Here is a 25,551-nt window from a genome sequence, read left to right on the forward strand (position 1 = left end):
AATTGTGTCAAACTGAGTTTAAATGTATTTGGCTAAGGTGTATGTAAACGTCCGACTTCAACTGGATACTAGTACTACAATCTACTGCTGTAGAAGTAGTAGGCCTACTGTAATTCTTCTACAATCTGCTATACTGTACATTGAAATGGGCCATGACATAAACAAAGTAAAAAAGTAAGATAATCATGATGTGATGAGTGGAGGATATTTAGTCTGAAACATTTTTATCCTCTGATCATTAGGACCGACCCATCAGCCATTCAGTATCCTGCTATCACTGGAATCCAAGTTTCCTCCCTGGTCAATGTAATATATTTAAGTTTTAACACATGGGATTATTGCGGTTTCCTGTTGTAAAATTAGCAATGAGTTATCACCTGTACTTGTTTAACAACTACAAGTCATCACAATGATGACTGAACTGTTAATTAATCAATTTACGCAGAATTCCTTGGCCCAGTTCCAATGTTATCAACTCTGATCCATTTTCTTTCAGTGCTTGTGAGTTCCTTGTTGGGCCTGAAATGTTTGTTAGTTGAATTGTTTCTCTGTAAATAACTGACAAATTGCATCACCCTCAAGATAAACATTTACTGTCAACTCCATATGATTTTGTCTTGTACTCACACATTTCTAAATTCTTACAGGTGGAAAATCTTTACCATTACTTGGGTGGCAATTGGCATTGAATTCCCTTTGAGCTTTTGTTTCCTGTGAGAAAACATCAATCTGCATGGTGCTGTCTCTCTACTGGCGGGCCAGCCTTTCTTCTTGAATGGGTGCCAGCCAATGAGCTTCCTCCTGAGCAGGCGTCACTCCCTTTTCACCGGCTGCTGCAGTCAATCAGCTTATTCAGCACAGAGAGGATATGTGCTGTGTGTGCTCAGGCCTTTCCACACTGCTAAAAGCCTACAACCTCCCTATCTGCCTCCCACTTTACCCCAACAAACATCCCATGCCGCTGACCCTCCCATCCCCCATTCCCCCACAAGCCTCCACTCACACCCATGCCACAGCTCTGTTAGTGAGTGAGTCAGTGGAGAAAGTTACACCAGTCTCTATGTTGGTGTGTTTGCCAGGCACTCGACGGCAACAACCGCAGCACAATCCTTTTGCCCGCCAGCCCTGCTGAGTCTGATCCCAGGCCTCTTCTCAAGGTAATATGCTTTAATGGTTGTTTTCTGCTGGCACTGTCACTGAGAACCTGATATTTTCAACCTGAGGTTGTTGTTGTTGATGTTGGATTATTAAACTAGTAATCCAGAGACCTGTTTTGTTATGGTGGTGTGTATGTAATGTCTGTATTTCTATCCACCTTATTAATTAACATTATGACTCATTAGGTAGATCACTTTGTTTTGATAACTTTTTTGTTCAGTGGTGAACCACAGCTAAGTCAACATTTTTCAAGTAATTTTGCTGCTGAATCACAACCGCTGACTGTCACTCCACACATTTCTAGTCAGTATTCCCATAACATGAATGAGTCAAAGGCTATAGTGCCTTCAGAAAGTATTCACACCCCTTGACTTCATCCACATTTTGTTGTGTTACAGCCTGAGTTTATATAGATTAAATTGAGATGTTTTTGTCACTGGTTTACTCACAATACACCATTTATGGCAAGCCTAAATAATAATAATAAAAATGTGCTTAAGTTGCATGGACTCACTGTGTGCAATAATAGTGTTTAACATGATTTTTTGGATGACTACCTCATCTCTACCCCACACATACAATTATCTGTAAGGTACCTCAGTCGAGCAGTGAATTTCAAACACAGATTCAACCACAAACCAGGTAGGTTTTTCCAATGCCTCGCAAAGAAGGGCACCTATTGGCACAGTAGATGGGTTAAAAAAACAGACATTCAATATCCCTTTGAGCATGATGAAGTTAATTACACTTTGGATGGTGTATTAATACAACCAGTCACTTCAAAAATACAGGCGTCCTTCCTAACTCAGTTGCTGGAGAGGAAAGTAACCACTCTGGGATTTCACCATGAGCCCAATGGTGACTTAAAACGGTTAGAGTTTAATGGCTGTGATTAGAGAACTGAGAATGGATCAACAACATTGTAGTTACTCCACAATACTAACATAATTGAGTGAAAAGGAAGCCTGTACAGAATAAAAAAGTATCCAAAACATGCATCCTGTTTGCAAAAAGGCACTAAAGTAATACTGCTAAAAAATATGGCTAAGCAATTCACTTTTTGTTCAAAATACAAAGTGTTATGTTTGGGACAAATCCAATACAACACATTACTGAGTACTGCTCTCCATATTTTTCAAGCATAGTGGTGGCTGGATCATGTTATGGGTATGATTGTAACCGGTAAAGGAAATGTCATCTCCATCACCACTCCAATATCAACATATTATGTGAAAATGTCATGTCTGTTTTTTTAGTAAAAAAGAGTGTAAGAAAGCTGTTTACAATGACATCCACCAATGAATAGGCAATGCCTATGCACACCGATGTTATTGGAAACACTACACAACTTTGAAACGTGCCATTTTCACATGTTGACGTTGGGATGGCGCTGGAGATGATGAAGTTGAAAAATGGTGACATTTACCTTTATTAAGGACTGGGGAGATCTTTAGGATAAAAAATGTATGGAATGGAGCTAAGCGCATGCACATTCCTAGAGGAGAACCTGGTTCAGTCTACTTTCCACCAGACATTGGGAGATGAATTCACCTTTCAGTAGGACAATAACCTAAAACACAAGGCCAAGTCTATGCTGCTTACCAATAAGACAGTGAATATTACTGACCGAGTTACAGTTTTGACTTAAATCTACTTGAAAATCTATGGCACGACCTTGGAAAGGGTTGTCTAGCAATGATCAGCGACCAATTTGACAGAGCTTGAACATTTTGAAAAGAATAATGGGCAAATGTTGCACAAACAAGCTCTTAGAGACTTACACAGAACGACTCACAGCAGTAATCGCAGCTAAAGGTGATTCTTCAAAGTATTGACTCTGGGTTGAGTACCTAAATTTGATATTTCTTTTAATACATTTTCAAACACTTCTAAAAACATGTTTTGACTTTCTCATGATGTGGTATTGTGTGTAGATGGGTGATAAAAACAACAACAATTTAATACATTTTGAATTCAGGCTTTAACACAACAATGTGGAATAAGTCAAGGGGTTTGAATACTTTCACAAGGCACTGTAAACCTGATTACATTGATTGATTTGAAATCTGCTCAAAATGGAAATTGCTTTAGCAGCAACAGCTTTGTAAAAGCAGGACCATGTTGTGTGAACACATGGTGTTCCAGCTCAAAGGGCAGGAAACAATGCAGTGTATAAGCCATTCAGACCCACTATAATAGCCCTGCCACTGGCTGCTACTACTGGGTGGGATATAGACCTCAGGCCCCACATGGAGCTAACCCCCTATTTCTCTGACAGACAGCCTCAGCATGGAAAGCCCAGTGAGGGCTGAGCCAGCTACCCCAACCCTGGCTCCCCCAGCTCCCCGAAACCATACTCCTTCTCTAAGTCCCAGAGCTGAGGCCAAAGAGAAGAGGTCGGAGGTGAGCGAGGGAACAGCGGATGAGTGTGAGGCAGTGGACATAGAGGAGCACCCTATATGTCTCTCGCTGTTATCAAAGATGACTGTGTTTGTGGAGGCGCCAGCAGAGGATGCATCAGAGAAGGCTGCAGTTGAGGAGGCTGCAGCCAAGGAGAGGGCTGAGAGAGAGGCTCAGAGGCAGCTCCTGGCCACAGAAGAGCTGATCTACACAGAGAGGAACTACCTGAGACTCCTCCAGGTCTGCACCTGCACCATCAGGAGCAACCTGCAGAAACTACAGGTACTTCTACTGCACCACTGCACAGGGCTAGGAGTTTCCTGACCATGTGACTTGACCGGGGAAAACTATGGACCCTAGTGGGTCTAAAGTCAATAGACTAATCTCTAAGGAATGGTTATCTTGAAGCACCATGCTTTATTTCCTTTCCTGTCTCTGAAGGTATTTAAATTGCCATATCATCAAATGTATTTGAATAAAAGGCTGTGCTTAAAATGAGTCTTGTAAAAACAGGATGAAATCACATTTTATGGGCTGGAAGGCAAGCCTGTCTATGCATCAGCCAGTGGTAATGATGAGGAGGGCTACTGTTGGTGGACGGACCGAAAGAGGGAGGAGGATGCAGAGGGTGAGAGACAGGGAGGAGAAGGGATAGAACGGTGGATAGGAGGAGGAGGTAGAGTAGTGGTGGGTGAATGATTCCCCTTGTGGAGAAGTAAAGTCGTTATGATAAATGGTGTACCATCCTCCCCAACACAGCCTCCGCTGCCTAACCTGGACAGCATGTTCCTGTACATAGAAGAGGTGATTGATGTGTCGGGACGCCTCCTCAGCCTCCTGGACCAGAAGCAGGTCACGCCCCATGATCCTCTCTTCCTGGAGACCCTGTGTAAGTAGCAACAATACAGTAATAATAATATATGCCATTTAGCAGATTATTTTATCAAAATCATTTACTAATGGGTGGCCGTGGGAATTGAACCCACATTCCTGGCATTGCAAGCACCATGCTCTACCAACTGAGCCATACAGGAGCAGTACTGCAGAACTGTTTCCATGGCGGTCTACCTTCACACCTCAAACATACACTATCACACCTAGTGATTCTTACTCACAGGTACTTAGTAACATATTCACACCTGCACCACCCCACCTACTAATTCTATGGGGCTATTCAAGAATAGGCTCATGTCAACCACCTCTGTTTCACAGGACTATTGGTACCAGCTGCTTCTCATTATGTGTACTACATACCTGCGTGTATTAAAAGCCTATTAGCACATTTCCCGCCGTGGTGTTGCAAACCAAACACTTCATACAGTACACCTTGCAGTCAAGCTGCCTGGAGAGGTCAGCAAAATAATGGGAAAAACAAACTCCCTCTCTCTGTTGCGACCTTGTTTGCCCTTTCTATATTTCAATGTGGAGTAAACAAGAGTGCCGGCGTGTCGGAGTTCCTTTTTTCCATTATTTAGTTGACCTCGCTCAGCAGCTGGACGGCTAGGTGTTCAAACATTTATCTCTTCTGCAGAGCTCTAACCTGCAAGAATGGTTAGAGAGACAAATATACACTGAGTGTAGAAAACATTTCTATCACAGACTGATCAGGTGAATCCAGGTGAAAGCTGTGCTCCCTTATTATCACTTCTTAAATCTCTGCGTTATTGGGAAAGGGCTCGCAAGTAAGCATTTCACGGGAAAGTCTACACCTGTTGTATTCAGAGCATGTGACAAATCACCTTATCCGTCCCCATGGAGGGTTGCTAAAGGACCCGCATGGGAGGCATAAATGTACATTAATGTCACATCATAAATACTTGATTCATATTCCCTTCAGGTGACTCCTTCCTCAGTCTATCAACAGACATCGAGTCGGCTTACAAGGAGTACCTGTCCAACTACAACACCGTCACAGCGTTAGAGAACTGCTACAAACAGAAAGAATCCCTGTGGACTGAGATGGTGAAAGTCATCAAGTCCTCAGCGTACGTTTATCTCTCTCTCTCTCTGCATTTCTGTTCCTATCCTGGCCCCAAATCTATGGTCGTTTTCATGCCAAACACTCAATAGGGCTAACAGCACAAACCCATCTGGGTCCAGGCTAACTTTGACCTTTTGTTCACAATGAAATACAATGTCCATCCTTCAGTATTGTCACAGTGTATGTGTTGATACAGGCCAGAGGTGAATGTATGTACCTTGATCTCACTTTCTGCATTCCTGTTCGTACCATACATTGTCTCTATTGTCCAATTGAAATACAATACTGAAATTGCCCTTAATATCACACCCCATTTAAAATAAATGTTTTACGGATGTCAAAATACAGCTTTCTCACATTACAAATCTAGAAAAGACACGTTTAGACTATGTTGTGTACAGGCCAGAGGTGAATGCTACCTCTCTGAGCTTCTTCCTGGTGATGCCAGTCCAAAGGATCGCTCGCTACCCTCTTCTCCTCCAGACCATCATGAAACATACAGACCCTGGGCACCCGGCCTACTCTCTCCTGGAGCAGACTGCCCACGCCGCCGTAGCCATCAACTGCAGGATCAATGAGTACAAACGCTTCCGAGAAGTTGGTGAGGACACATGCTGGCTATCACGTTCTTGTAACCAAATCCTATGATTGGTTTTACTATTCAGACCAAGGATATTGATAGATTGTGGGCATTTCCTTCACTTTTTTTTCCTGAACACCCATATTAGAATTTCTTGTCTTCTCATCACAGCCGACAAATACAAGAAGACGGAAACCTTGACGATAAGGGATAAGATAAATCGTCTGAATAGCCACAGCATCGCAAAGAAGACTGCCAGACTGAGTCAGTTCATCAAGCATGAGACGGGGATTGCACCAAAGGTAAGGCACTTTCCGTACCTGTTCCTGATGTTATTCACTCAGCCATAAAATGAAACTACACGCCATTCTTCAGCACCTTTTAGGTTAATAATTAAACCTAGGGAATGGGAAAAGCTGTGAGATAACATATGACATCACCAGTGTTTACTTCTTAAAAGGTCTCGCTGTATTCGAACCTTGATTCACACCTCCGGGGAGCATTTATTACATAAAGTATGTAGAGAGAGTAGTTGAATACAATGACACGTGCTATGTTGGTGGCGTGTCACATGGTTATGAGTATTCCCTTGCGGACATTTCTAGACATATTATTCATCAAGTCACAAACTGAAGCTCTGGGGGTCTCTTTTTATCAATGGATGGTAGAACATTCTTACTTAAAATCTCTGTAAAAATGTATTGAATTTGCTGTTTAATAACTGCCCTCGGTTCAATTCCAGTTGGTTGATGAGGAGTTTGATGCCTTGGAGGGCTTTTTCTATCTCCTTGAAAATGGTATCGCCGTGCTACATGAAAATGTGGAGACGTATCTCAGCCATCTGCAGGTGAGCTTTTGTAGACCCGATCCCTTTGCCATGGAGACCATCACCATGACAGCATTGGAATCACGTTGTTTACACCTGGCTTTCCACTCAACATACAATTAGTGCCCAATCCCTTTAGATTCACTTCTAGCTTGATATCCTCTTCTCACTAAATAATGAGCACGGTTGGATCGGTAATCCTCCTCGCCAGCTGTCAACTACAACTACTTGGCTCATGTTTCAGTGGTGAGCATTTGAAAATGTAAAGATGTTGTAAGAAAATCTGTTTTAAGTTTTCAGCCTCCTTCACATTGCCGCACCTATTTGAATGCAGAGTCTCCCCACTGTCAAACAGCCGCTGCCTGCCATAAACCATGCATTTCTGACGACTACCTCAGTTTTCTGTTTGCGTTTCCCGTGTCTAGATATAGTTGATGTGGCATCTTTTCTTCCATCGTTCTATTACAGAGATTCCTTAGCTGTCGACCGGAGGAGTTTGACCTTGACATGGACGGCGAGAAGCCTGCTATATGCTACAAGGAAATCACAGCAGCATTGAGACAATGGATACTTCCTACATTTGTGAGTCAAGCCAAAGTACCACTTTGTTATGCATGCTACAACAATGGGCATCGGAATATGTTGGCTGGGAGGACAGACCATTTTTATTGAATTGCGCCCATGGTCGTGTTTCACTTTCCCACATGTCCTTCAGGCTTCAGATTGCACTGCCCGGACCTCACGCCTCTATCCATCGCCCTCCCCCACTCTCTATTCCCTAATATTTCCCTCTTCCTCTCCCCATCCCCCACTCAACATCCAGGAGAAGAGGATGAGGACCTTGGTCCACAAGCCGCTCTGTGCCCTTCGAGAACTGCTGGTGGGGCCTCGTAACCTGATCCGTAAGCGCCTGGACAAGCTGCTTGACTACGAGCTGATCGAAGAGAAGCCCAGTCTGAGCTACGATGAGCAGGCGGTGGCAAACACCTATAAGACCATCAACACGTTGCTCCTCAATGAGCTGCCCCAGTTCAATGGCCTGGCCCTCACCCTGCTCTGGGGCATGCTGGGGGCCTTCAGCTGCCTGCACAAGGACCTGGCTGCAGACATGGAGCAGCTCTTCCAGGGCTTTGCCCAACAGGTGGGGTAGTAGGTACACCACAGTCACTGTAGAAGGGTTTAGAGGGGGTAGCAAGATACCCTATACTAAAGTATATCTGTGGATGCTGACCAATGCTGACCATTGCAATTGACCATTTCAGCCAGTGAATCTGCTGTCCGTTGTTTATACACTGAACAAAAATATAAAAGCAACATGTGAAGTGTTGGTTTCATGAGCTGAAATAAAAGATCCCAGAAATGTTCTAGACGCACAGAAAGCGTGTTTCTCTCAAATAGTGTGCACAAATTAGTTTACGTCCCTGTTAGTGAGCATTTCTCCTTTGCCAAGATAAGCATGTTGTGTTGCAGTTTTCTTGTCACTTTCAGTGATTGATTAGTGAGAACTATACCTAAGGCCAGAGATGCAGCTGAATTTGAACATGACTATCTTTCTAAACTTGTTTTGTCTGACCTCTCTTTGCAGCTCCCTCACAGTTCCCTGGAGCCTAATGCATTCTGGGAGTGGGCAGAGTGTTCGGTGCTGGAGGGTGCGAGGATGCTGGAGACTCTGTGTCGGAATGTGGAGGACCAACTCAATGCTCCCATTGTCCAGGTCAGTCCCAACAGAAGCTGCACTATAATCTGTTGTTTGGTTGGTGGTGATGTGACTTGTTGCCGGGGAACATCGCCAGGGACAGTGCGTGTATACATCCACAGCCTCACGCAGCAGGACGATTCATACTAGACCCATTCACTGTAAATGTTCTTATTATCTGAATCCATCATGTGTTTGGAATAACCTGAATTGGATCAGGATGGTTATTTATATTGGCCTTAGAGTTGTGGTGTTACCCGTTGAGTAATCTCTCGTGGACAGACGGGCGACTAACCAAATTGTGCAGTATTTTAGTTCCGAGTTAACCGAGATGAGCTGTTTACCTGTTGAAGGTTCTGAGGAAGGTGTGCTGCCTGAGGGGACAGTACTGTAACTAAGCTTAAGCCATTTGTCAAAACTAACACACTAGGACATGTCACGTTCACAAAACACACACTTTCTGTTCAACATGCATAAGTAGCAAACTGGAAATTCCATTACCTTTCCTCCCCAGTTAGAACAGAAAGCGCCATTCATTTTGCTTAGTCATAATGCAGTAATAACTTCACTCCAGCTAACGCGTGGCTCATATCATCACCACTACGCATTACTTTAAGTGGTGAGAATGTGAAGAAGCCAAGAGAAGAGGAGAGAGAAAGGGTCTGGTTTGATGTCTCAGACTAATCTAGACCTCTCACACAGCCCATATTCAAATCTGTGTTTTATGTCTTTATGTCTGCAGTGTGAGCAGCCCTCAGAACAGATGGGCCCTGGTCAAAAGTAGTGCACTACATCGGAAATAGGGTGCCATTTGCGATGGATCCTATATGATAGTAATGAGACTGTCAGATCTACAGGCATGCATGACAGCAGTAGTGAGGATGGGTAGCTCATTTGTGGCTGGCGATGGCTCTCACTTACAGGCACCATTTCTACAGCAGTAGAAAGACATGGGATCACTTCATTAGCTGCTCTTGGGTGAGATAGTAAAGCCATAAACCTTACAAGTCACCCCGGGGGAAGCTAAGCAGGTGAACAAACATCAGGGTTAATGAGTGCTCACTCTTAATACACACTGGGTGTACAAAACATAGACCAGAGGGTTGGCAAACGTGTTCCTGGAGTGCTACAGGTACTGCACGCTTTTGTTCCAACTAGTCACAACACCTGACCAGCTAATTGATCAGTTCAATGATTGCCTAAATTCCACACACCTGGTCTTCCAGGTTGGTTAAATCAAAAACATCAAGTTTGCCTAACCCTGACATACTGACCAGGTGAAAGCTATAATCCCTAATTGATGCCCCTTGTTAAATCCACTTCAATCAGTGTAGATGAAGGGAAGGAGACAGGTTAAAGAAGGATTTTTAGGCCTCGAGACAATTGAGACATGGATTGTGTGTGTGCCTTTCAGAAGGTGAATGGGGAAAGAAAATATATTTAAGTGCCTTTGAATGGGGTATGGTAGTAGATGCCAGGCGCACCAGTTTGAGTGAGTGAAGAACTCCAATGCTGCTGTGCTTTTCGCGCTCGACAGTTTACCGTGTGTATCAAGAATGGTCCCACCACCCAAAAGACATCCAGCCAACTTAACACAACTGTGTGAAGGATTGGGGACAAAATGGGCCAGCATCCGTGTGGAACACTTTCGAGACCTTGTAGAGTCCATTCCCCGACAAATTGAGGCTGTTCTGAGGGCAAAAGGGGGTGCAACTGACTATTAGGAAGGTGTTCCTAATGTTTTGTACACTACATCTACTGCTGTATATATTGTTAGTATGTCTTCATCAGGTGTACATAGATTGCATTAGGATTACAGTGCTATTGGATTTGTTACGACATTTCTTGATTTCTTTGTGTGTGATTATTTGTGTATTTGTTTGACATTTTACTGCGTCGTTAGATGTTAACGTAAGCATTTCACTCCATCCGCTATAACATCTTCTAAACTTCGTACACGACCAATACACTTTTATTTGATGCTGCTAATTAGTTGAACTACTGTATGTTGCTTGATTGCTGCATAACTATGTTCCTGATCGCACAGTATTGGTTCATTAGGGCACACCGTTTCAACTTTTTGCAGCGGAAAGTGAAAACGTAGCATTTTATTATTGGATAAATCCAGTTAGTCTCCCTGTTTCAGTCAGTTCCCTTCTGTTTGGTGCGTAATGAGCACGCCCCTGTTCTGTTCATTTGTGTCCTCCCAGCCTCTCAGCCCTGGGTCTCAGAAGTGTCTGAAGGTCCTGACAGACAAGCACGGCTCAGGCAAGATCTACCAGCTGACTGGTCATGTGGTGGGGACTAGAGACCTGGACCTGAGCCTGAACAGAGGAGAGCTGGTGGCCATCATCAGTGAGATGGACACACGGGGGGACAGACGCCGCTGGCTGGTCGACGCAGGGGGTAAGACCTCCAGGATATCTCACCTTTTCACTTGAGGGGATGATCTTTTAAAATAACACACTGCTTCACATTCTAAAGGAAAGTCAGTCCTTTAGTTAGTCAATGTATTGAGTTGTCTTTCAATGTAGCAGTGAACACCAAACTAGAATTCTGGTTCAGCCACCACCAGTTAGTGGAGACATCTAATGGTTGTTTACTGTTACTGCTGGCTGTGTACTCATAGAATTAAACACTTACTATCTATCAAATTGATTAGATCAGTTATTGGATAATATGTGGTTTTTAACGTATCTTATTACAGTATAAAATTGATGAACTCATGTTTTATGATCATCTATTACACAATCTGTGTTTAGGTCCAAGAGGATACGTCCCCTCCTCAAAACTGGTGCGTTACCACCAGGTAACCATGGACCCTCCCCCGTCCCCTCATCTGACAGTCACTACCGTGGATTGTGCTGGAGGTGTCAGGCGACACTCCTACACCCCTGACGTCAGGCGACACTCCTTCTCCCCTGATACACCCCAGCCCGTGAGGACTCTGTCGATGACCATGCCCTGCTTCCAGGTAAGTGACACTCCCTGGTAAAGTTTCCCCTAGGTACAGATCTAGGATCAGTGTCCCCAATCCTAATCTTAAAGGGATAGTTCACCCAAATTACAAAATTACTTATTGGTTTCCTTACCCTGTAAGCAGTCTATAGACTAGATGACAGCAATCAATGCTTTGTTTTTTTCCCTCCCTGGCACTGTTTCCACATGCTAACGTTTTAGCATTTGTGGCACAAATCCCATTCAAGTCATTGGACCGATATTAGCATGTTCAAAACATCTAAGTGTTTCACCAGGACGTGGCTGAACGACGATACGGATAATATAGAGCTAGCGGGATTTTCCATGCACTGGCAGAACAGAGACGCTACCTCTGGTAAGACGATGGGTGGGGGGTATATGTGTTTTTGTCAATAACAGCTGGTGCGCGATGTCTAATATTAAAGAAGTCTCGACGTATTGCTCGCCTGAGGTAGAGTACCTTATGATAAGCTGTAGACCACACTATCTACCAAGATTTCTCATCTATATTATTCGCAGCTGTCTATTTACCACCACAGAATGAAGCTGGCACTAAGACTGCTCTCACCAACTGTATAAGGCCATAAGCAAAGAAGAAAATGCTCACCCAGAAGCAGCGCTCCTAGTGGCAGGATCTTTAATGCAGGCAAACTTAAATCCGTTTCACCTCATTTTTACCAGCATGTCACGTGCAACCAGAGAGAAATAAAAATGCTAGACCACCTTTACTCCACACACACAAATGCATACAAAGCTCTCCCCCACCCTCCATTTACTAAATCTGACTATAATTCTATCCTCCTGATTCCTGTTTACAAGCAAAAACTAAAGCAGGAAGTACCAGTGACTCGCTCAATACGGAAGAGGTCAGATGACGCGGATGCTACACTACAGGACTGTTTCGCTAGCACAGACTGGAATATGTTCTGGGATTCATTCAATGGCTTTGAGGAGTACACCACCTCAGTCATCGGCTTCATCAATAAGTACATCGACGACGTCGTCCCCACAGTGACTGTACATACATATTCCAACCAGAAGCCATGGATTACAGGCAGCATCCGCATCTAGCTAATGGCTAGAGCTGCCGCTTTCAAGGAGCGGGAGACTAATGCCGGACGTTTATAAGAAATCCTGCAATTCCCTCAGACGAACCATCAAACAAGCAAAGCGTCAATACAGGATTAAGATTGAATCCTACTACACCGGCTCTGACACTCGTCGGATGTGGCAGGGCTTGAAAACTCTTACGGACTACAAAGGGAAACTCAGTCGTGAGCTGCCCAGTGACGCGAGCCTACCAGATGAGCTAAATGCCTTTTTTATGCTCGCTTCAAGGCAAGCAACACTGAAGCATACACGAGAGCACCAGCTGTTCTGGATGACTGTGTGATAACACCCTCGGTAGCCGATGTGAACAAAACCTTTAAACAGGTCAACATTCACAAAGCTGCTGGGCCGGACGGATTACCCGGATGTGTGCTCATTGCATCAGACCAACTGTCAAGTGAACCCACCAAGTACAACCCTAAATCTGTAAATATGGGCACCCTCATAGATATTATCCTGACCAACTTGCCCTCCATATACACCTCTGCTGTTTTCAATCAGGATCTCAGCTATCACTGCCTCATTGCCTGCATCAGTTATGGGTCCGCGGTCAAATAACCACCCCTCGTCACTGTCAAATGCTCCCTAAAACACTTCTGCGAGCAGGCCTTTCTAATCGACCTGGCCCGGGTATCCTGGAAGGATATTGACCTCATCCCGTCAGTTGAGTATGCCTGGTTGTTCTTTAAGTAATTTCCTCACCATCTTAAATAAGCATGCCCCTTTCACAAAATGTAGAACTAAGAACAGATATAGCCCTTGGTTCACTCCAGACCTGACTGACAATCTGGAGCCTCTCTTTGTAAAATTATCCGTCGTCATTGCTGCAATCCCTATTACTAGTCTGTTCAACCTCTCTTTCGTATCATCCGAGATTCATTAAAGATTGGAAAGCTGCCGCGGTCATCCCCGTCATCAAAGGGGGAGACACTCTAGACCCAAACTGTTAGACCTACAGTGGGGCAAAAAAGTATTTAGTCAGCCACCAATTGTGCAAGTTCTCCCACTTAAAAAGGCCTGTAATTTTCAACATAGGTACACTTCAACTATGACAGACAAAATTAGATTATTTTTTTTCAATCAATTTATTTGCAAATTATGGTGGAAAATAAGTATTTGGTCACCTACAAACAAGCAAGATTTCTGGCTCTCAGATCTGTAACTTCTTCTTTTAGAGGCTCCTCTGTCCTTCACTCGTTACCTGTATTAATGGCACCTGTTTGAACTTGTTATCAGTATAAAAGACACCTGTCCACAACCTCAAACAGTCACACTCCAAACTCCACTATGGCCAAGACCAAAGAGCTGTCAAAGGACACCAGAAACAAAATTGTAGACCTGCACCAGGCTGGGAAGACTGAATCTGCAATAGGTAAGCAGCTTGGTTTGAAGAAATCAAGAACACTAAGGTAACCTGCCTAAATGACTACCGACCCGTAGCACTCAAGTCTGTAGCCATGAAGTGCTTTGAAAGGCTGGTCATGGCTCCCATCAACAGCATCCTGCCAGACACTCTTGACCCACTCCAATTCGCATACCACCCCAACAGATCCATAGATGATGCAATCTCAATTACACTCCACACTGCCCCTTCTCACCTGGACAAAAGGAACACCTATGTGAGAATGCTGTTCATTGACTACAGCTCGGCGTTCAACACCATAGTGCCCACGAAGCTCATCACTAAGCTAAGGACTCTGGGACTAAATATCTCCCTCTGCAACTGGATCCTGGACTTCCTGTCGGGCCGCCCACAGGTCATAAGAGTAGGCAACAACAGTTCTGCCACGCTGATCCTTAGCACTGGTGCCCGTCAGGGGTGAGTACTTAGTCCCCTCCCCAGAGAACTGGCAGTGTGGTGCCAGGACAACAACCTCTCCCTCAATGTGGGCAAGACAAAGGAGCTGATCGTTGACTACAGGAAAAGGCGGGCTGAGCAGGCCCCCATTGACATCGATAGGGCTATAGTGGAGCGGGTCGAGTTTCAAGGTCCTTGGTGTCCATCACCAACAAACAGTCATGAAGAGGGCACAACAAAACCTTTCCACCCTCAGGAGACTGAAAAGATTTGGAATGGGTTCCCAGATCCTCAAAAGGTTTTACAGCTGTACCATCGATAGCATGGTTGCAACACTGTCTGGTATGGCAACTGTTCGGCATCTGACCGTAAGGCGCTACAGAGGGTAGTGTGTACATCACTGGGGCCATGCTTCCTGCCATCCAGGACTAATATAATAGGCGGTGTCAGAGGAAAGCCCATAAAATTGTCAGAGACTCCAGTCACCCAAGAGACTGTTTTCTCTGCTACCGCAGGCAAGCGGTACCAGAGCGCCAAGTCTAGGACCAAAAGGCTCCTCAACAGCTTCTACCCCCCCCCCCCCCCCCCCCCCCCCCCCAAGCCATAAGGCTGTTGAACAATTAATACAATCGCAACCAGACAATTTACATTGACCCTCCCTTTTGTACACTGCTGCTACTCGCTGTTTATTATCTATGCATAGTCACCTCACCTACATGTACAAATTACCTCAACTAACCTGTACCCCTGCACACTGACTCGGTACCGGTTCCCCCTGTATTTAGCCTCGTTATTCTTATTGTGTTACTTTTTATCGTTACTTTTGATTTTAGTCTACTTGGTACATATTTTCTTAACCAACAGTGCAGTTCAAAAAGAGTTAAGGACTTGTAAGTATGCATTTCACGGTAAAGTCTACATTTGTATTTGGGGCATGTGACAAAGTTTTGATTTGAAGTGATTTTGTTGAGCTTCACAATCAATGTGAGATACTTTCGGATGATTTGGACATGATATGTGAAACATTTACTTCCATGACTTGAATGGCATTTGTGGCACAAACAAATGCTAAAATAATGTTAGCATGTGGAAACATTACAAAAGAAACAAAGCATGGATTGATGTCATTACCTTGTCCAGAGACTTCTTACAGGCTAAGGAAACCAATGTAATTGTGTAACTTGGATGAACTATCCCTTAACCATTAGTGGGGGGAAAAAATGCTAATCTGAGCCAAGATTGGCATCTAGGGGCAACTTCACACGGGTGAGTGACACGAGGGCCAGAGCAGTGTGAGGGGTGGGTGGTTTCTGAGTGGCAGGTTGTTAAAGCACATCTGACTACCTGCTCTGCTTTGTGTGTCAGGGAAATGGATGATGGGTGTATGCAATTGGGGGGGGGGGGGGGGACGACAGCATCCCATCAATCAAACCCTATCAGATGCGTGTGAGGGTTTTTGGTGGAAAACTCCAAATTGGCTGCTTACCCTTGTCAGCAGAGTTCCACCAGACCCTATTCTGAGTTTTTATTAATTGATTTGTTTTTAGCTCTTCAAACATCAGTATACATTGGTTTATACATGGTTACTTGAACTCTGTGACGCATTTATTTGGGCTGCAATTTCTGAGGCTGGTAACTCTAATGAACTTGTCCTCTGCAGCAGAGGTAACTCAGGGTGTTCCTTTCCTGTGGCGGTCCTCATGAGAGCCAGTTTCATCATAGCGCTTGATGGTTTTTGCGACTGAACTTGAAGAAACTGTCAAAGTTCTTGAAATTTTCCGCATTGACTGACCTTCATGTCTTAAAGAAGTAATGATGGACTGTTGTTTTTCTTTGCTTATTTGAGCTGTTCTTGCCATAATATGGACTTGGTCTTTTCCCAGATAGGGCTGTCTTCTGAATACCACCCCTACCTTGTCACAACACAACTGGCTCAAATGCATTATTAAAAAGAAAGAAATGTCACAAGTTGTAAAAGTGAGTGATTCTCCTCATGACCTTTGGGAGGCATTTATCATACCCTTATAGCCAGCCATCATCATGTACCGCTGGAAGTGTGATCACTAATCATAGGCAGGTGACAATCCCCCTAAGGCTTGAATTCTTCAACTTGGGTTGTCCATTTTGAGTCTGTCATTTCTGTGCCTTTGTGAACAGAGGAGACTGAAGGTGATAAGTCCACTACATTCACAGGCCTCACAGCGGATCCCTAAACTGCACTTACATGCCCTGCTGATGGCCCAACTTTCTAAAGTCCTGTTCTCCAGAGAAGAGCTGTGTTTACTAATGGCGTTGGCCAGACCACCAGGCTAAAAACAGCAATTAGCCCTGCTAGGCTGCTAGGATATCAATCTCTGTTAGATCACCATGCTCGATAATAAAGCCTTGTTTACTCTCTGTCTGTCCACCGTGGTATCGTTGCAGGTGTTTGCAGGCTATGACTTCACGGCGAGGAGCAGTCACGAGGTCTCTCTGAGGGTGGGGGAACCAATCAGAGTGCTGGAACCCCACGACAAGAGGGGTAGCCGCGACTGGAGCCTGGTGGAGGTGCGGGAACAGAGGGGGTATGTTCCCTCCAACTACCTGGCAGTGGTGCCTACATCTACGTGGCCCACCACCCCCTACCACTAGGGTTGCCCCGGACAACCAGCCAGTCCGTGCTAGACGCCACTCAACCATCGCTGCCCACGCACCTCTGCTCAGCAGGAGAAGCACTCTCACTGAAGCCTACATCTACAGGAGGGCGAGAAAGGTGTGTGTGTGTGTGTGTGGTGTGTGTGTGTGATGGATTAGATGACAGGTGTGTGTGTGTGTGTGAAGTGGTGCACCAGGCATTTGCATGTAGAGTGCTCCAAGCCCTTCGACTGCAGCACTTATTAGAAGCATGTAAGTGGGAGGCTGCTTCCATCACCAGGAACCAGGGGTGAAATGCTGCTTTCTCCTACAGAAAATGACTGACTGGCAGGCAGGTAGCAATGCCTCAGCACAGCATGAGGATGAAGGAGAGCAGGCAGTCTTGTGGCAAGGGAATTGGTTGTTGTGAATATTTTACCTACCTGACAAAGCTTCTCCACTGAGCGGATCTCTCGCTCAACTGGCACTGGCAGTTAAACTGATGGACATATGTACACGCCCCTGACTCTGTTTATGTGATGTACCGCTTGCACCGTCAACAGTGAATCTGCCACTGACATTGACAGCAATGCAATTTATGCTCAGGCAAACTAGTTGTATGATTTCTAAGAAGAAATGAGGTCGGCATACTGAAACATTAATGCCAGATTGATCGAATAAGAAAAGGGGGAGAGTGGATCAGAGAAGTCCTGTTCAAATGGATGAAGCGTAGCTAGTTTGATTCCAGATATCAAACGGCAGCAAACATCTGTTATTAAAAGCAATTGTATCATTCGGGTTGTTATGGCTTTAATAGCATAGTACTTGTCGTGCTAGCGGCGCCTTCTCATTGGTCCAAATGTCAGAGCAGAGTGAGAAGACAAGACGTTACAATGCTGCTGCTGCTGCTGCTGTATCTGGGCTGTCTGGTCTAGACGGAGGCAGAACTCTGTGTCTTCTCTGAGCTGGCCACAAGGGGGCATACCTCACCAACTCTCACCTAACAGATGGCTTTTGTAGGCTTTAGCTTCATTATCTTTATTATTACCTCAGTCAGTATTGATGTTAAGCTTCTGGTGGATGTTGCACAATCTAAACATGTTCATATCTTAACAGTGTTGTCGTATAATTAATTTGACTGTCACAATCTGCTTCATAATATTATCTAATGAGAATGTGTTTGCTCAGTAAGTCTACTGTCAGGGATAATCCTATGCCGTGTTTAAAAAAATATATATATATATATTCTATTTATTTACCCCTAGCAGGCAGAGCCGCACATCAGGCTTTCATGTGTTCTGATGAAATGAGCTATGGAAGATGAAATGACTCAGTATAGCCAAAAACAGTTTGAAAGGGAGCACAGCTCTGCTCTGTTGGTGCAGCAGTGTCATTGTTATGCTGATTGCTGCAGAATAGTCTGTGTGGCCTGGATAATACAGAATTCAAGCTGGGTATACAGCTTTTCAGATATTCACCTCCATTTTACCATGTTGGCTCAGGACAGGGTTCTTATGCGGCTCTAAGATGGTGCAGTTTCTGAATTTTAGATGCATTTTGAGGAAAAGCCACATAGACGGTGACCCATTTTTTAGAAAGCTATTATAACATAGCTTTCACTAAGAGAGCACCAGAATGGAGGGTAATCAAGTGTAAATGAACGTAAGGGCTTTTAGGGTTGCACTTAACCAAACAATGCTACTGTGTGGCGCGTGCTGTCCTCCATATGACATCTAAACATGTGTGTGTGGCGTATTCCGCATTTGTGGTTGTCACCTTGATGCTAAGGACTGGTTGTCAACAGGGATTTGATGCAGTGACTCCCTGCAGGTACCGCTATCCCTAGCATGACAGAACCCTACGCAGCTCTAAAAATACACTTTCTCTCATTCAATGGTTCTATAAATAGACTACTGTCATTATAGGATCCCCTGTTGGACCCTTGGCCTCCCCCTGCTGGCCACTGTGGAAACACATTTTTCCCTTCCTTCCTCTGGGTGGTAAATCCCATAACAGCGACTGTTATACTACCTCCCTGCAAGGCTCCAGGGCCGCTCTTGGCTTAAAATCCATAGGGGAGTATACAGACAACAACTAGGTTGGTTGTTGTCTCTGTCTTTTGAGAATTGGGCTCCTGACTAGGAGGGTAAATCCAGTGCTTTGCAGGCAGGGCTGAGACGAGGCGTCCATGTTTCTGTCAGCCTCCAGTCAGAGTGTGGATCAGCTGCTCCACTGTAACACTGTCTGCTTATCTGGCTGCAGCCTCAGATTTACGTGCTGGGCTAAAATGATTGTCCATTTTTAGGGGGTCACTGTGGCAGTCAAGGGAAAGTGCATCTGGGTGCCGGGGGGGGGGTATTATTTTTCCTGAGAGTCTCTCTCTCCGCCACCTCCCCTGACATGTGAGGAAGTGTTGAAGCGCAGTGTGTAACGGCGGCTGATCCGTCGCACTGGGCTTGGCCACAGAAATAGCACCAGTGGGCTTGTCCTGGTTGTTTTAAGCCAGGGCTGTATTTGGTAACCGTCTGGCACCGCCCCTGATGCCTTAGCTTTGGCTTCTTTTAGGCCCTGTCTCTGGCAAAAACCAATTTAGTTTTAACAATGGTTCATCCCCTCTGCTGCTGGACTAGAATGGGACATTTTCCCTTGGCTTGTAGCTAATGACTGGGGGGCTTAGAAGATAGTGGTGAGACTGAGGCGTGGACGGTGCAGGGTACGGCAAGGCAGGGAGGCATGTGACGCTCTGCAGCCATGCAGCAAAATTCTCCTGAGGCTCCCCTTGGGGAGCTGAGGATGGAGCCACTGACATGGCCCAATCGCCATGTGTGTCAGTGAGAGCGTGTGAGTGAGCCACGGCAGTCAAGCTTAACAGATCTCCTTGTCGTCAGGAGGATTGACTTGGCTGTTCCTAATTCCAGGACATCGGCTGTTTTCTGCTTTCTCCTTCATGCTTCCAGCCCTTCTTTGAATAAGACATACAGAGAGACAGAAGACCGATACACAGTGCATTCGGAAAGTATTCAGAGCCCTTGACTTTTTCCCACATTTTATTACGTTACAGCGTTATTCTAAAATGGATTGCATTTTTGCGTGTAGATTGATGAGGGGGGGGGGGAAGGAAATAAATAATTTTAGAATAAGGCTGTAATGTAACAAAATGTGGAACAAGTCAAGGAGTCTGAATACTTTCCGAATGCACTGAACACTGACTGACATAAGATACAATTCATGTTTCCCTTCAACTGGATATCATTCCATTCATAATTCTCCCACACGCTGACTTGAAACTGAATTCTATATTTATTTTACCTTTTCTTTAACCAGGCAAGTCAGTTAAGAACAAATTCTTATTTTCAATGACGGCCTAGGAACAGTGGGTTAACTGCCTGTTCAGGGGCAGAACGACAGATTTGTACCTTGTCAGCTCGGGGATTTGAACTTGCAACCTTCCGGTTACTACCCCAACACTCTAACCACTAGGCTACCCTGCCGCCCCAATATACCCTTTCCATTTGAAGGAAGTTGTGTGGCCTAGCATCCTGTCCAGGGAGTGCATTTGTACCTCAAGCTGCCTCACGCTCCAGAAACAGGAGACCGAACGGCCAATAGGACAGGAGCCTGTCTCGAACAGGGCTACTTACTTATGTGGCCTTCATAAAGGAATTGCTTTGATGTTCTGTAACTGGATACTTTTGAAACATTATTTGTAACCAAAGAGTATTCTAGGATTGTTTACATGTTGATCTCATCTGTGCTGTGTCGGGCAGTGCCCTTTCCCTTGGTGTAAATCACATTGGCCCCTTAGTACAAAATAGACTGGACGGTCCTTTTGGGTCCTGGGGCCCATTCAGACTGAGGGAGGAGCATGGGTGGGGGTAAGGAGTGATTGGAGTAGAGCGAGAGGCTGCGTTAGAATCCTCACAGAGGCCCCAACTGGAGGGGGACTGCGTTGATCATAGACTGTTCTAACCCATCAGACTGTTCTAACCCCCTCCCTTCTTACTGCATTGATCATAGACTGTTCTAACCCATCATAGACTGTTCTAACCCATCATAGACTGTTCTAACCCCCTCCCTTCTTACTTTTCCTGAAATGATGACGTTGCTTCGTCTTTTTCTCTCGTTCACAATGCTCGAAATGTGGCATCGAGACGCTCCGTTTTTTTCTTTTGTTTCTGTTTGAACCGTTTGACGTACAGCCATGGGCTGGCTACTGGCTCGTATGGTGGGGCTGGCTACTAGCTCGTATGGTGGGCTGGCTACTGGCTCGTATGGTGGGCTGGCTACTGGCTCGTATGGTGGGCTGGCTACTGGCTCGTATGGTGGGCTGGCTACTGGCTCGTATGGTGGGCTGGCTACTGGCTCGTATGGTGGGCTGGCTACTGGCTCGTATGGTGGGCTGGCTACTGGCTCGTATGGTGGGGCTGGCTACTGGGGCTGGCTACTGGTGGGCTGGCTACTGGCTCGTATGGTGGGCTGGCTACTGGCTCGTATGGTGGGCTGGCTACTGGCTCGTATGGTGGGGCTGGCTACTGGCTCGCATGGTGGGGCTGGCTACTGGCTCGCATGGTGGGGCTGGCGGCCGCTCAAGGTCAGTTTTGTTTTTCAGCAGAGAGGACCAGGCACCACCTCTCCCAGCCCAATTATGTGACGACCCTGACTGTGTTTTGAAACGGGCAACCGTGCGGTCCATATGTAAGCCCCGCCCTCTCTCTTGTAAACAGTGCTTGCCTCGAATGTCAGGGATGTCAACTGCCATCACGAGGGCACAGGACTTAGAGCTTGCTATAGTTTTAGTGGGCGTGAAACGCAGAGCCATGCCGAGGGGGAAGGAGGGAGGGAAGGGGGTGTTTATGTTCGATGTGAAAGAGGAGCTAGATCCCCACCATCCGACTATGTGCCATGCCCCCTTCTGGCAACCCGATAAGGCACTTTATAACACTTACATGACACTTAGCTTATAGGGTGTCACATATTATAACACGTGGAGTGCACATTTCTTTCAGCTGGACTGAATTTCTAAGTTTAGCCGCTGCTGTGTTAAGCTATTGAATTTTTTATTTCATTATACTTTTTTTTTTAATAGATGTGGTACTAATATTTTCATCTCGCTCTTTAAACTGTCATACCATGTTCTCTTGTTGCTGTGTTGTACAGTATGGACTGCAGCTACCGCCAAATGGAGTGCTATGTTGCTAGTGTAGGAACTATCTGTTTAGTTTTGCAGTTGTACATATTTTGCAAATATGTTTAACATTAAACATTATATTAAACACCTCAACCCCCCCCCCTGTGTGATTCTGTGTCTTGCCCTGTTTTTAGTCACTTGCGTTATTCTGCCCGTGTACAGTAACATCTTTCTTGAGGTGGGAATGACGAGAAACCTGTGCATTGCTCTGTATGGGGGGGGGACATACAGGGAAGATAAGATGCAAGGAATGGATTTTCTTGTATGACACATTGGATTCTTTGAACATACAGCTGGAAAGTCTGAGCTCAGCCAATTGGGCGTGCTCTGAATACCAGGGAGTAGGGAGGGCCCTGTGTTTTGGACTATCATGTCACATGACCTAGATTTGAATTTTTTTATTTGAAGCCTTTTCCAGAAATGAGAATTACACCAAAAATGAAAGCAATTTTCTGAGGATTGTGCAGGACCATCTGACATAAAAAGAAAAGTGGACAGTTTGATGAAAAAGCTTTTAAATAAATGTTAAAAACAAGGTCGTGTGACATGATTCTCCTAAACACAGGGCCCTACCAATAGACCTATAGCATGTCCACACTGTGGAAACAGCCTCTGTATTTGGCACCTGTGATCAAGGCCACGTGAAGCTGGCTCGTGTTCTCTCTCTCTCTCATGCTCCAGCCCTGGGTCTGATACCGTGTCAATAATGCAGTAGAAGATGCCCTTTCGCTCACGCCCCACGTGGCAGGTAAATCTTTGACCTTCCTCTGCTCGATTCACCCAAATCCAACAGTTCCTTAAAGCTGTCATTTCCGGATCTTCTCTCCGCCTCTGTGGACGTAAAAGGAATGTGGTATTATGTCTTTGGGGAGTGGGCACCGTTATGGCCATTCAATAAAGAATCTTGTCATTAGTGTTCACATAGGGCGTTGCCCTCTACTCACTGTTGCACTAGCTAGCTACTTCTCAATGTCACAACACGTGCAATGACCTTTTTAATTCTCCCTTTTAATTGGTTAGCAACCTTTTAGATGCAGCTTGTGTGAATAACTGTGGCACTGTACACAATCACAATGGACACACTGCACATTAGCGTGTCTGAGTAGGATTTGGAGGCGGACTTCAAAGTTAAACCATTGTAGATATGAAGTTTGGTAGTGTGGCTTATTGACTAAATTCATTTTGAGGTAATGGTGATTTGTTGGGAGCTTTGGAAGAAAGTTTGGTTTGGTGGTCTCTACATTGCCTTGCAAAAATCATCCACCCCCTTGATGTTTTTCCTATTTTGTTGCATTACAACCTGTAATTTAAATACATGAAATCCAAATAAAAATCTAATGGATATACACAAAATAGTCCAAATTGGTGAAGTGAAATGAAAAAGTAACTTGTTTAAAAATTTAAATATAAAACTGAATAGTGGTGGGTGCATATGAATTCACCCGCTTTTTGCTATGAAGCTCCGAAATAAGATCTGGTGCAACCAATTACCTTCAGAAGTCACATAATTAGTTAGATTGCACACAGGTGGACTTTATTTAAGTGTCACGTGATCTGCCCCATGACCTCAGTGTATATATACGCCTGTTATGAAAGGCCCCAGAGTCTGCAACACCACTAAGCAAGGGGCACCACCAAGCAAGCGGCACTATGAAGACCAAGGAGCTCTCCAAACAGATCAGGGACAAAGTTGTGGAGAAGTACAGTTCAGGGTTGGGTTATAAAAAAATATCAGAAACTTTGAACATCCCACGGAGCACCATTAAATCCATTATAAAAAAAATGGAAAGAATATCGCACCACAACAAACCTGCCAAGATAGGGGCCGCCCACCAAAACTCACAGACCAGGCAAGGAGGTCATTAATCAGAGAGGCAACAAAGAGACCAAAGATAACCCTGAAGGAGCTGCAAAGCTCCACAGTAAAGATTGGAGTATCTGTTCATAGGACCACTTTAAGCCGTACACTCCACAGAGCTGGGCTTTACGAGTGGCCAGAAAAAAGCCATAGCTTAAAGAAAAAAAAAATGAACACATTTGGTGTTTGCCAAAAGGCAAGTGGGAGACTCCCCAAACATATGGAAGAAGGTACTCTGGTCAGATGAGACTAAAATGTAGCTTTTGTCCATCAAGGGAAATGCTATGTCTGGCGCAAACCCAACACCTCATCTCCCCGAGAACACCATCCTCCCAGGGAAGCATGGTGGTGGCAGCATTATGCTGTGGGGATGTTCTTCATCGGCAGGAACTGGGCAACTGGTCAGAATTGAAGGAATGATGGATGACGCTAAATACAGGGAAATTCTTGAGGGAAACCTGTTTGTCTTCCAGAGATTTGAGACTGGGACAGAGGTTAACCAGCAGGACAATGACCCTAAGCATACTGCTAAAGCAACACTCAAGTGGTTTAAGGGGAAACATGTAAATGTCTTGGAATGGCCTAGTCAAAGCCCAGACCTCAATCCAATTGAGAATCTGTGGTATGAATTAAAGATTGCTGTACACCAGCGGAACCCATCCAACTTGAAGGACCTGGAGCAGTTTTGCCTTGAAGAATGGGCAAAAATCCCAGTGGCTAGATGTGCCAAGCTTAGAGACATACCCCAAGAGACTTGCAGCTGTAATTGCTGCAAAAGGTGGCTCTACAAAGTATTGACTTTGGGGGTCGTGAATAGTTATGCGCGCTCAAGTTTTCCATTTTTTTGTTTGTTTCACAATAAAACATATTTTGCATCTTCAAAGTGGTAGGCATGTTATGTAAATCAAATGATACAAGCCCCCCCAAAACCCATTTTAATTCCAGGTTGTAAGACAACAAAATAGGAAAAATGCCAAGGGGGTGAATCCTTTCGCAAGCCACTGTATACAGTGTCATCTTTACGAGCTTGATTTTTCCACCTCTCCCAGCCAGCTGAAGGTTGTTATTGCTACGCTGCAGTCCGGAGTTTCCCAAACCATCACTATCTGTCTGCTGTGGCAATTCCATTCCAATCTTTGCATCTGAGTGTGAAGAAAATAGCCCTTGTCCTCACCTCCTCATCCCACCGGCCTGGCCAATGAGAAGCTGATAAGACCTCATGTCTTCACATCGCAACATAATCCTACATACACATAGGTTGTGTGGAGACCATTTTCTCATGTATCCACCCAGCTCCAGCCCCTGCATGGATCCCTCCATGCGATTCAATTAACAGCTCAGCCACCTTCACACACCACCCCGCT

At 45.0% G+C, this 25,551-nt stretch overlaps 1 protein-coding gene across 1 annotated transcript; it reads left to right on the forward strand.

Annotated features, from left to right (window-relative positions):
* The first annotated feature begins 512 nt into the window (after positions 1-512).
* Positions 513-21,595, forward strand: LOC115130501 (rho guanine nucleotide exchange factor 37-like). The gene is made up of 13 exons (XM_029661704.2): positions 513-1,157; positions 3,437-3,840; positions 4,318-4,447; positions 5,396-5,543; positions 5,941-6,140; positions 6,291-6,421; positions 6,862-6,966; positions 7,414-7,527; positions 7,769-8,086; positions 8,531-8,659; positions 10,852-11,047; positions 11,404-11,615; positions 16,953-21,595. The coding sequence occupies exons 2-13, from the start codon at positions 3,448-3,450 to the stop codon at positions 17,157-17,159; spliced, it is 2,283 nt and encodes a 760-aa protein (XP_029517564.2). The 5' UTR covers positions 513-1,157; positions 3,437-3,447; the 3' UTR covers positions 17,160-21,595.
* Positions 21,596-25,551: the final 3,956 nt, after the last annotated feature.

Source organism: Oncorhynchus nerka, linkage group LG6 (genome assembly GCF_034236695.1).
Source record: "Oncorhynchus nerka isolate Pitt River linkage group LG6, Oner_Uvic_2.0, whole genome shotgun sequence".
Taxonomy (NCBI): domain Eukaryota; kingdom Metazoa; phylum Chordata; class Actinopteri; order Salmoniformes; family Salmonidae; genus Oncorhynchus; species Oncorhynchus nerka.

Excerpts from the sequence above, each read along its gene's own strand:
- LOC115130501 (XM_029661704.2), top strand. The coding sequence starts at position 3,448 with ATGGAAAGCCCAGTGAGGGCTGAGCCAGCTACCCCAACCCTGGCTCCC. Across the intron at positions 6,141-6,290 it reads CAAACGCTTCCGAGAAGTTG|CCGACAAATACAAGAAGACG; the intron begins GTGAGGACACAT and ends TTCTCATCACAG. Across the intron at positions 11,616-16,952 it reads TGACCATGCCCTGCTTCCAG|GTGTTTGCAGGCTATGACTT; the intron begins GTAAGTGACACT and ends GTATCGTTGCAG.